This window comes from Pristis pectinata, chromosome 31 (genome assembly GCF_009764475.1).
Source record: "Pristis pectinata isolate sPriPec2 chromosome 31, sPriPec2.1.pri, whole genome shotgun sequence".
Classification (NCBI taxonomy): Eukaryota; Metazoa; Chordata; class Chondrichthyes; order Rhinopristiformes; family Pristidae; genus Pristis; species Pristis pectinata.
Window position 1 is genome coordinate 11,636,362 of NC_067435.1, and position 12,324 is coordinate 11,648,685.

Here is a 12,324-nt window from a genome sequence, read left to right on the forward strand (position 1 = left end):
AAGGCTAACAGTATTGTCAAGGGTGCCTGCCCCCCTGGCCATTCTCCTTCCTCTCTCTCCTACCTTCTGGGAGAAGATACAGGAGCTTGAAAGCTCGGACATCCAGACTCAAGAACAGTTTCTTCCCCATTGCTGTCAGGCTTCTGAACCAATCGGCTCTTTCACATCCCCCTCCCAGTGGTGCTGCCATGTTCTTGAACCCTTAATTCTACCTCACTTTAGCATTTCTTTTTGCACTACCCCAGTTTACACTATTATACTTTGCACCATTCTGTTGTTTTGCGCTGTATTTATTATTACCATGAAGCTGTTTATTCTGTGAGCCTCACGCGAGCAAGGAATTTCATTGCACCCAGGTGTATATGACAATAAACTAATCTGTATCTGTAGTACTTCGAGTTGTATCAGGGGAGAATTTACCAGGCGGACAAAGGAAAAGGTTCAAGAATGTACAAAATCTACCTCATTATGACATTGCACTGCACTTTGTAACTGTAACACATTATTCTGCATTCTCTTATTATTTTACCTTGTACTACCTCAATGCACTGTGTAATGAATTGATCTGTATGAACGGTATGCAAGACAAGTTTTTCCACTGTACCTCGGTACATGTGACAATCATAAACCAATTTAATTTAGAGAAATGCAACATCCCCACTGATTCTTGGGAATCTCTGGCCCATGATGTCTCAAAGTGGAGCAGCATTGAGAACCAGCAGTCTCCACATTGGGAGCACACAGAAGCTCTGCAGAAGTGGCAGAAGGAACACACCAGCTCACAGTCCACCCAACGACCCGCATGTCACCCACCACCTGCCCCATCTGTGGACGAGTTGGCGGTCCCCACATCTACCTCATCAGCCACCTCAGAACCTGCACAAATGCAGCGGAAACAGGTTCGATCCCGAGGGACTGCCTAAGAAGAAGGTGAAATTTTCTGTGCACAATCTAAAAGATATGAAACTTCTCTACTCCTTCAACTAGGAAACTAAAGATTTTTGACAATGGAAGTACATGGATATTGGACCATGAAGAGGCCATTCAGCCCTTGAGTCTGTTTCTCCATTCAGTTAAATCACTGCTGTTCTGTGACCTATCATTTCTCCTTAATATCATTGGTTCATAGAACTGCCAATCCCAGATCTAAAATTAACATCTGTCCCGGCATATATTGCCCTTTGGGGAAGAAAGTTTCAAACCTCGAATATCTGCGTTTCCAAAGTTACTCCTGTCTCCAATTTTTAGACTTGGCTTCCTACTCCCATACTGCCGATCAGAGGAAATCTTCCCTCTACAATCCCAGTAGAAGGGGTGGAGCAAGAGCTGGCAGGTGATAGGTGGAGGTGAGGGGGGTGATAGGCAGGTGAGGGAGGGGGAGTGTGAATGGTGTCAGAAGCTAGAAGGTGATAGGTCGAAGTGACAAAGGTCTGAGGACAATGGAATCTGGTAGGACAGTGGAGCACGGAATAAAGGGATGGAGGGAGGGGAGGGCAGGGCAGAGGGGAGGGAAACGAGTGGGAGGAGGGTTTGGGTGGTGGGCAGATGTAGGGAGAGGGGGGAGAAAAGGGAAAAAAAGGGACAAGAGGGAGCGGTTACCGGAAGTTTGAAAATTCGATGTTCCTGCCGCCAGGTTGGAGACTACCCAGGTGGAATATTCAGGTGCTGTTTCTCTAATTTGCATTTAGCCTTGGCCTGGTAGTGGAGGAGGCCGTGGACAGACATGTCAGTGTGGGAATATTGGTCCAAGGAATTTAACCCTTGGAGTCCTGGTAGGTTGCTGCTGCTCTCTCTCTGGAAGGCCAATATACCCTTCCAGAGGTGTGGTGCTCAGAAATGTTTCCAGCACCCTAGGTATGGTCTCACCATGAGTTTATACAGCTGGAGCACAACTTGTAGTAAAGCCAGGGCTTTTGTGACCTTATCAATACTTGGGTTCCTTCCTTACTCTTAGCAAAGGCAGAAGCTCTGCAAAACACCATTGAATGGAATTCGCAAGGAGCCACCAACATCTTGAAGCAATATCGTCGAGAACAGTATGGTTCAATATTGTTCCACCCTTTGGTGGAACCAGTATCAAAGACCTAGCTCTGATCTTCCATGACGATTTGGTACCCCTCACCAACCAGGAGATGCGGAAAGTTGACGGACAAATTAAGAGGCTAGAACTTGCGAGCTGTCACTGTCAGCGAGCACTGTGATCGTCATGCAGTACAACAGTCACCATTTTGGAGAAGGCAAGTGTGCTTTCTGGACTGAGACTGAGTCCGTTGGATGGGGTTGGGAAAAGGAGAAAGAGCCGGTGGTCAGAGGTCAGATTGGAACCAGAGAGGGGAGGGTTGGCCGTCTGAGGACCAGTGTCACCTGAGGGTTGGGGTTCACAGGCTGTGAAAGGGTAAGTCCTGCAGATAGTGGGCCTGTATGTCAGAAAGTAAATATGGGGCTAACCCTAGTTCCGCGTAGGTCCAATAAACCCCAATAGTTCTGGAAAAGACTAGTGAAGCTCACTTCTCAGAACATTAATTTCCCAGGCAGAGCTTCGAAAGGAATGTTGGGCAAGTAGAACATCATTTGCACATATCTCAATAGCTGGTTTAGTGATCTCTGCAATACCCTCTGGCTCAAATATCTGGTTCAAACTCCTTGAGATGAGATTACAGAGTCCGTTCCGAATTTACATTAACCACACACAAGAACGTTTCTCACAGCAGGTATGATTGGACTCTTTGACGAGACTGATAACACCAGAGTCCTGGATAGTAATGACACAGGAGACCATTTGGCCAACTGTGTCTTCAAAAACTTGAAGAGCGCTACCCATCCCAATCCCACTTGCCAGTTATTGGTCCCTTGTCCTTGTAGATTACAGCACATCAAGTGCTTATCCTGTTACTTTGTGTATCTGATGAGAGTTTTTGCCTCCAGAACACTTTCCAGAGGGAGTTCCTGACACTCAAAGAAAAATTTTTTTTCAATTCTCTTCTAATCCAATTTTGCCCCCCACTCACTGCCCTCTTTGTCAAGGGAAATACCTTCTTCCCATTCAGTTTACCAAGACCTCATAGATTTATACACATTGCTTCGTTCTCCCCATTCTCCCCTCTATTTGAGAAAAGGCAATGTGAATCCAGCCAAATTTCTCCTCTCCAGGCCTGGGCCAATGCTCAAATTAGGAGCCATTTTGTACTTTGAATCCACACCAATTGTGAGCCAAACTAAATGACCTAAGTGTGGAGCAGCGAAGAGTTTTCATCTATAAGTTTGGGAAAAACTATTAGCCAAACTTTAGCAATCTACTGCTTGGAGTCACTGAGCAATGACATTGAAATGGAAGCCAGCCATTTTGTCTCTCTGCTGCCCCCTTATTGGGTTAATAATGAGATAATCAGCAAACCTACTAAAGAATCTGAGTGTCTAAGGTCAAATGCTCTTTCAAGGGATAATTTTAAGATAAAATTATTCATTCAATTTTTTTTTACATAACTCCACAATACAGCAGTTCTTGCCTAATATTGGAAAGATAGCTCAGAACATAGAACAGTATAGCACAGGAACAAGCCCACGATGTCTGTGCTGAACATGATCCTAATTTAAACTGAATCTCCCCTGCCTCCACATGATCTATATCCCTCCATTCCCTGCATATTCAAGTGCCTAAAAGCCTTTTAAATGCCACTATTGTATCTGCTTCTCCCACTACCCCGAGCAGTCTGTCAGGTCACCCCTCAGCCTCCAACGCTCCAGAGAAAATAATCCAAGTTTGTCCAACCTCTCACTATAGCTCATAGCCTCTAATCCAGGCAGTATCCTGGTAAGCCTCTTCTGTACTCTTTCCAAAGCCTTCACATCCTTCCTGTAATGGGGCAACCAGAATCGCACACAATTCCGTCATTAACTTTCTCCCCCCATCTGCACATAGGAACATTCTCGTTACTTGTATTATGTCAAATGCCACAGTGAACCTGGTGCAACAGAATCACAAAAATATTTCCTGAAAAAGCTCACGTTGTTCCTGGTGGCATTGGGTTGGACAGGATCTTCTGCGGCCAGTGTGATGCTGCTCATCGCGATGACCATGAGGATGCACATCTCGAAGTAGCGGAGGGTCACAATGTAATGGCACGCTCTGCGTAATCTGTCAAGAAGATTTCACAGCAAAGAGATTTACTGCAGCAGTAAAATTAACCAGTTCGGTAACCATTCCAGCAACCTCCCATTCCATAACACATGGAACACAGCAATGTGGCCCAGGAACAATGCACGAGGAGATATGAAGTAACTGAGCTAAAGTTTGAGGAAGGTTTTTCAGGGCATACTACAGGAGGTGTGCAGTGGTGCAGGGAGGGGATTTCAGTGCGTGGTTCATGGGCACCAATTAAGTGAGCAAGAGGCCTGAATTGGAGGAGGGTTATGAAGCAGGAAGAGATGATCTAGAGAAAGGCGGGAGGGCAAGGAGAAATTTGAGAAGAAGGATGGGAAGTCTAAAATCACGGCATTACCAAACTAGGAGGCAGCGTGGGTCAGTGAGCATGGCAGGGGGTGGGGGGGGGGGGGTGATTTGTGGACAGGCCATGGAGTGAGGATACGGCCACCAGAGTTTTACTAGCTTCGAGTTGACAGGGTGTAGATCAAGGGAGGCTGGCCGGCAGTGTTTTGGAATTTCAGGTCCCTGTGAAACAGCAGCAGATGAGGTGCAGGAGTGGTTGAGTCAGTCAATGTTACAGAAGCCTGAAGTCCCACACCACCAGGTTCAGGAGCAGCTTCTTTCCTACAACCATCAGGTTCTTGAACTGACCTGCACAACCCTAACCCTACCTCAGCAACGGAACACTACACACCACCTCTTACACCACCATGGACGTGTGTTTTTCTTTGCACCAATGTCTTGTTTTGCACACTTTTTTCTTCACTGCCTTGTATAATTTATGTACTGTGTGTTGTCTGAATCTGTGTGCCTGTGACGATGCTGCAAGCAAGGTTTTCATTGTACCTGTGCCTCACCATACTTGTGCACATGACAATAAACTTGACGACTTAACTTGAGGTAGATGTAGGCAATTTCAGAGAAGGCCTTGATATGTGGTGACATTGATACCTGATGGCTAATATGTTATCTTAGCATCAGATGTAAGACTGGTGTTAGGAACAACCTGGTTAACTGGGAAGAGGGGTGGAAATGTTAGCCAGGAAACAAAAGCCTGGGGACAAAAAAATGACAATCTTCCAAATATTAAGTCAGAGAAATTTCTCCTAACAGGGTTCTGGTGTTACTCCCTCTGTCTAATTTGGATTCCGAGTAGCATTCGAGAGCCATGGTGAGGCAGAAGAGTGGGCCTGTAAAAATCGATCTCACACACTCTGCCCTGACCCATTTGTTGAGTGAATGTTCTAAATGCAAAGGTGACATTGCAGAAAACATTGACCTGTGCATGGACTGAACTTACAGGCAACAAATGATCTGCTGGAGGAACTCAGCGGGTCGAGCAGCATCTGTGCGAGGAAAGGAATTGTCGACGTTTCAGGTTGAAGCCCTGCATCAGGAGGATTTCGACCTGAAATGTCAACAATCCCTTTCCTCCCACAGATGCTGCTCAACCTGTTGAGTTCCTCCAGCAGACTGTTTGTTGCTCCAGATTCCAGCATCCACAGTCTCGTGTCTCCACTGAACTTCCATGTAACCACACAGGAAAGGATTCCTACAACGATTGAAGATAGGGTCGGATCCTATGCTGGGTTAGCTTAGATTTCATGGATGCAGATGAACTGGGGAGCCCTAAATGTCCCATCATAAATACCTTTTGGTTTTTGCTCAGGTTAATAACTCATTGGAGGGTTACTCCTGGACACTGTAGAGTGCCTAATCTTCAATTTACCACAGTGACCTGAATGAGGGAGTTTACTGCTGTCTTCAAGTCAGTGATAACAGGGCCTTGTATCTACTGCTGCTTGGTCTTGGAACATTCAGAGGTGGGGAATTGCTAAACCTGATATTCCGTGGGGAATAGTGGTGCAGTACTTACGTTACAGAGGTCCAAATTGACGATCGAGAGACACAATTCTAATCCTACTACAGCAGCTGGGGAATACGATTAATTAAATAATCTGGGAGAATTACTGTTATTAACGGTGATCATGAAACTATTAGATTGCTAGTGCACCTTGTGGAAGGCCATTTGATATCCTATACTTGTCTGGGTAAGATGTGACTCCAGACCCACAACACTGTGGCTGAGTCCAAACTTCAGCAACTGTAGTAAAACTGCTACATACTGTGGGAGCCCCCTACCCACAAGTAGAGGGGGTTTACTGCCACCTTCTCAGGGGTAGATCAGTCAGGGCATTGAGTTTAGGAGTTGGGATATTCTGTTGCAGTTGTACAGATGTTGGTAAGACCGCACTTGGAGTATTGTGTTCAGTTTTGGCTACCCTGTTGTAGGAAAGACGTCATTAAACTGGAATGAGTGCAGAGAAGATTTATGATGCTGCTAGGACTCGATGGACTGAGCTATAGGGAGAGGTTGGGCTGACTAGGACTTTTATCCTTGGAAAATAGGAGATTGAGGGGTGACCTTATAGAGGTGTATAAAATCATATAGGGTGAATGCACACAGTCTTTTTCCCAGGGAAGGGGAAATAAAAACTAGGGGGGATAGGTGTAAGGTGAGAGGTGAAGGATTTAAAAGACACCTGAGGGGCAACTTCTTCACACAGAGGGTGGTGTGTATATGGAACAAGCTGCCAGAGGAAGTGGTTGAGGCAGGTATTGTAATAATAACATGTAAAAGACATTTGGGTAAATGCATGGAGAGGAAAGGTTGAGAGGGATATGGGCCAAATGCGGGCAAATGGGACCAGCTTGGTTGGCAGGGGCGAGTTGGGCCGAAGGGCCTGTTTCTGTGCTGTACGACTCTAGGGCAGGCGCGGTAGTGTAGCAGTTAGTATAAAGCTTTACAGCGCCAGCAACCCGGGTTCAATTCCAGCCACTGTCTGTAAGGATTTTATACGTTCTCCCCGTGTCTGCGTGGGTTTCCTCCGGGTGCTCCGGTTTCCTCCCACATTCCAAAGACGTACGGGTTAGGAAGTTGTGGGCGTGCTATGTTGACGCCGGAAGTGTGGCGACACTTGCGGGCTGCCCCCAGAACACTCTACGCAAAAAGATGCATTTCACTGTGTGTTTCGATGTACATGTGACTAATAAAGATATCTTATCTATGACTATAAATGCCACTGATGCCCAGATCCCAGGAATAAATTAACAAGGAAGAGAAATCTTGGCTTTTAACTTGCTGATAAAAGAGGGCAACTTGTTTTACTTTGATGAAAATGTCTGGGGAACCCGAATGAGCAAGCTTAGTCAAGCAAGGCTTTGTGGTTAAGCAGCGTTAGATCAGACGGATGCTGGGAGTGACCTACGGGTTGGTGGTGCTCAGGATGAACATGGAGCTGTAGGGTGGCATTGGTTTTGGACCGTCATCCCCGTCACCTTTCACCTCCTCCTCTTCTTTCTTTTCTTCTTCCTTTTTGGGCACGGCATCTGTGTTTGCATTTTTATTCACTGGGGAGACAAAATAGGAAGAGTCTCATTGCTTGTGGTTGCCATGTACACCAGGCTCCATCATACATGTCCACCTGGGTTTCTTCTCCCTGGGTCTACCCTTCCTATGCCCTTCCCCATCCAGTTCCATCTGCCGATCATCCCTCCCTTATCTAGCTCCACCTATCACCTTCCAGCCTTCATCTCTACCTTACCCCCTCCCCTCCCCCCACCTGCCCATCATCTCCTTCCTCACCTGGTTCCACCTATCACCTGCCAGCCCGTCTCAACCCTCCCCCTCTCCTCTTTTATACCAGCTACCCTCTCTCTGACGCAGGGTCTCGACCCGAAATATCGATCTTCCCTTTACCTTTGTAGACGCTGCCCGACCCACTGAGTTCCTCCAACAGTTAGTTTTGTTTTCTGCTACATGATCGGCTGCATCCTTACTCTGGAATGGGATCTACTCGATCTGGTCACACCAGCAGGTCTGGCGCTAACCCACCCATTGCTGAACTTGGGTGGTTTCCTGCCCTCAGGTTATTGCTGCATCCCAAGATTGGAGGAGGCCATTCAGCCCATCACTGGCCAGGAAAGAACAATTGAGACTATCCCCCTTCCCGGCTCTTGGCATCAAGCATGTGCTCAGCCACTTTATAACATGGCGAGCGTTTCTGCCCCCACTACCCTTTCAGGAAATGGGTTCCGTACCCTCACCAATGTCTGGGGGGAACCCTTTAATTCTTCCATCAATTACCATAAATAAATGCTCAGAGAAATAGATCCACCCTGTCAGCCTGAGGAGGCCCCTGAGTATTTTATAAAGTTCAATTAAATTTCCCCTGGGCCTCCACTGTTTCAAAGAAAACAATCCCATTTTAGCCAGAACCTATAATTCTCCTGTCATAGAACATGGAACAGTACAGCACAGGAACATGATGTCTGTGCCAAACATGAAGCCAAATTAAACTAAATCTCTTCTGCCTGCACATGATCCACATCCCTCCATTCCTTGTACGTTCATGTGCCTGTCTAAATGCTTCTTAAACGCCACTATCTTATCTGCTTCCGCCACCACCCCTGGCAGCGTGTTCCAGGCACCCACCGCTCTGTGTGTAAAAAAACTTGCCCCACGCGTCTCCTTTAAACTTTCCCCCTCTCAGCTTAAATGCACGTCCTCGGGTATTTGACATTTCTACCCTGGGAGAAAGATTCCTCCTGTCTACCCTACCCATGCCTTTCATAATTTTATAAACTTCTATCAGATCTCCCCTCAGCCTCTGACGCTCCAGAGAAAAGAGTCCTGCCAACATCTTGTGTAACAGTAGCACTTCCTTTCTTAACTATGCCAAATAATGTTACACAGTAGAAGTCCAATAATCCAGCACCCTCAGGTCTCTTGTGGTACAGGACTAGCAGATTTTCAGGATTAGTGGACATTACTCCTATTTATACCAAAACACACTTTTATTTCACTTTGTTTGATATATGTAGTACTGCAATAAATTGTCCACTGGATCCGTTGAGTTTAAAGGGAGTGGGAAACCTCCCTGTGTGTTTGAGTTTGTAAATTTCAGCTTGTCTGTTTGACATTGACCTTCAACATTCCCAACCCTGATCCCAGTCCCAGCTGCTTTCTTGGCATCCAGCTCCAGTTACACACTCCACTCACAGTCCACAGATTCCCATCCCGCACTCTAGACTAACGAGTGCCCCGGATGCTGAACCATCGGGAATTCTGAACCATCGGATGCCGGGTTACCGGAGTTTTACTGCATTCACCCCCAGTACCAACAGCTTTACCTTGTAGAGTGGGATCTGCAAACGGAATATTTACAGTTGTGTGATCGGGCTTCTGGACGGTTTTTGCCGGATTGTTGGGATTGGTTGGGTTGGTCAGGATGAGGTTATTCTCCGGGTTCTTGGGGTTGCCAGGATTGGTTGGATTCCCGGGGGTGGTAGTGGGGGCCTTACGATTGGCTGTATTGAGGGGATTGGAGGGGTTACTGGGATTAGGAGGGTTAGTGTGGTTTGCCATTTTTCCAGGGTTATGAAGACTGGAGGGGTTGGATGGGTTGGCGGGATTGGCTGCATCCCTGGGATTGTTGGCGTTCCTGGGATTGGCAGGTTGCGTTGCCAGCTTGCTGTTCCGGAGGTTGTCGATGTCTTCGGCGTGCTGTCCATTCTGCCTGCTGAGGTCCTGCTGTACCGGCCGTGTGGTGGACAAGGCTGGGCCCCCAGGAGCAGGAGGAGCATTCCCTTGGCTCTCCCTTTAACAATAACATGGAATTGCAAATCAAAGCAGGAAAGCATTAGGCAGAACATGTCATAAAGAGTTTGAACAGAGAACATAGAACAGCACAGGAACAGGCCCTTCGGCCCACAATGTCTGCACCGACACGATGCCAAATTAAACTAATCCCATCTGCCTGCACATGATCCACATCCCTCCATTCCCCGCATATTCACGTGTCTGTCTAAGTGCCTCTTAAATGCCGCTCTTGTGTCTGCTTCCACCACCATCCCAGGCAGCCTGTTCCAGGCACCAACCACTCTCTGTGTAAAAAACCTGCCCCACACATCTCCTTTAAACTTTCCCCCTCTTGCTTCTAGTATTAGACATTTCGACCCTGGGAAAAAGACTCTATCTAACCTATCCGTGCCTCTTTTAACTTTATGTACTTCTATCAGTTCGCCTCTCAGCCCCCGATGCTCCAGAGAAAAAATCCAAGTTTGCCCAACCTCTCCTTATAGTTACCAGCTATCTACTCTATTTATGCCTCTCATAATTTTATGAACCTCTTTCAGGTCTCCCCTCGGCTTCTGACACTCCAGAGACAACAATCCAAGTTTGTCCCACCTCTAACAGCGGGGGATGTCCAACAGGGGGATCTTGATCAGCCAGGTACGTGGGCTGAGGACTGGCAAATGGCTTTCAATTCAGTTAAGTGTGAGGTATTGCATTTTGGGAGATCAAATCAGGGTAGGACTTATACAGTGAATGGTAGGGGCCCGGGGAGTTTTAAGGAACAGCGGGACCTAGGAATGTAAGTGCATCGTTCACTGAAAGCGTCATCACAGGTAGATAGGGTGGTGAAGAAAATGTTTAGCATGCTGGCCTTCATCAGTCAGGGCACTGAGTACAGGAGCTGGGAAGTTATGTTGCAGTTCTACAAGACATTGGTGTGGCTGCAACTAGAGTATAGTTTACAGTTTTGGTCACCCTGTTATAGGAAAGATGTTATTAAACTAGAAACAATGCAGAAAAGATTTATCAGGATGTTGCCTGGACTTGGGGGCCTGAGTTACAAGGAGAGGTTGTGTAGACTAGGACATTATTCCCTGGAACGTAGGAGATTGAGGGGTGACCTGATCGATGTATATAAGATCATGAGGGGCATAGACAGGGTGAAAGCACATATTGTAGTCTTTTTCCCAGGGAGAAGGTGCTAAAAACAAGAGGGCACAGGTTTAAGATCAGAGGTGAGAGATTTAAAAGGGACGTCAGGGCGGCTTCTTCACGCAAAGGGTGGTGCGTATTTGGAATGAGCTGCCAGAAATAGTGGTTGAGGCGGACACATTAGCAACATTTAAAAGCCCTCTAGATAAGTACATGGGTAGGAGGGGTTTAGAGGGCCATGGGCCAAACGCGGGCAGATGGTAGTAACTCGCTGGCAACACAGTCAGCATGGACGAGTTGGGCCGAAGGGCCTGTTTCTGTGCTGTATGGCTCTATGACTCAAACAATCCAAGTTTGTTCAACCTTGCACTGACCCAAATAAGAACAGAGGACTAGAAATTCATTCACATGACTCCAAACAAAAGTGGTGCCGCATTGTTGGAAATTGGGTTAACCCAGAGCAGAGCAATTTTGCACAGATCTCTGGATGTGTATGTGCCCATCGAGAAATCTCACTGCGATTTTTTTGTTCTTTCTAATACTTTTTGTATGGTGTAAAAATCCCCCAAATGGTATCAGTGGTGATGGAAAATTCATCCACAGTGAGATTTTCAACCTCACTCATCAGAAAAGCAACAGTTCTTAACTACGCACAGGACAACTGGCCTTTACCAATCCTGCTTCCCTGAAACCATCTTACTTAAAGAGCCAACAATGAGCTGCTGCAGGAACTCAGTGGGTCAGGCAGATCGATTTTAGCTCTAAATTCCAGCATCTGTTGTCTCTTGAGTCTCCATCTTTATTTAAAGGGCCAATGCTCACACTGTATTCAAAGTCAAAGTCAAATTCGAGTTTACTGTCATATACGCAAGTACATGTTTGCACAGGTGCAATGAAAAACTTACTTGCAGCAGCATCACAGGCACATAGCATAAGCAGCATTCACAAGAAAAACACAAATTAAACATAAATTATACATAATTTTTATAAGAAAAAAACACATTAGAACAAAAAAGAACAAAGTCCATTTTAGTGCAAAATGATCAGAGTGGTCATATTGTTGCTAAACTGTAGTGGTGATTGGGGCTTTGCCGGTTGGTTCAAGAACCGAATGGTTGAAGGGAAGTAGCTGTTCATGAACCTGGTGGTGTGGGACTTCAGGCTTCTGTACTTCCTGCCTGATGGTAGTTGCGAGAAGATGGCATGGCCCGGATGGTGGGGATTTTTGACAATGGATGTTGCCTTCTTGAGGCAGCACCTCCTGTGGATACTACCGATGGTGGGGAGGGATGTGCCTGTGATGTATTGGGCAGAGTCCACTGCTCTCTGCAGCTTCTTACGTTCCTGCACATTCAAATTGCTGTATCAGACCATGACGCAACCAGTCAGG

At 46.6% G+C, this 12,324-nt stretch overlaps 1 protein-coding gene across 4 annotated transcripts in view; it reads right to left on the reverse strand.

The window, feature by feature from the left end:
- LOC127585070 (voltage-dependent P/Q-type calcium channel subunit alpha-1A-like) overlaps nt 1-12,324 on the reverse strand; it is a 486,564-nt gene that overhangs the window by 147,583 nt on the left and 326,657 nt on the right. For all 4 annotated transcript variants that reach the window (XM_052042225.1, XM_052042224.1, XM_052042223.1 and 1 more), the window contains 3 exons: nt 9,338-9,804; nt 7,414-7,555; nt 4,006-4,135 (listed from right to left, as the gene is read on the reverse strand). In XM_052042225.1, coding sequence (XP_051898185.1) covers nt 4,006-4,135; nt 7,414-7,555; nt 9,338-9,804 — 739 coding nt within the window. The remainder of the gene's footprint in view (nt 1-4,005; nt 4,136-7,413; nt 7,556-9,337; nt 9,805-12,324) is intronic.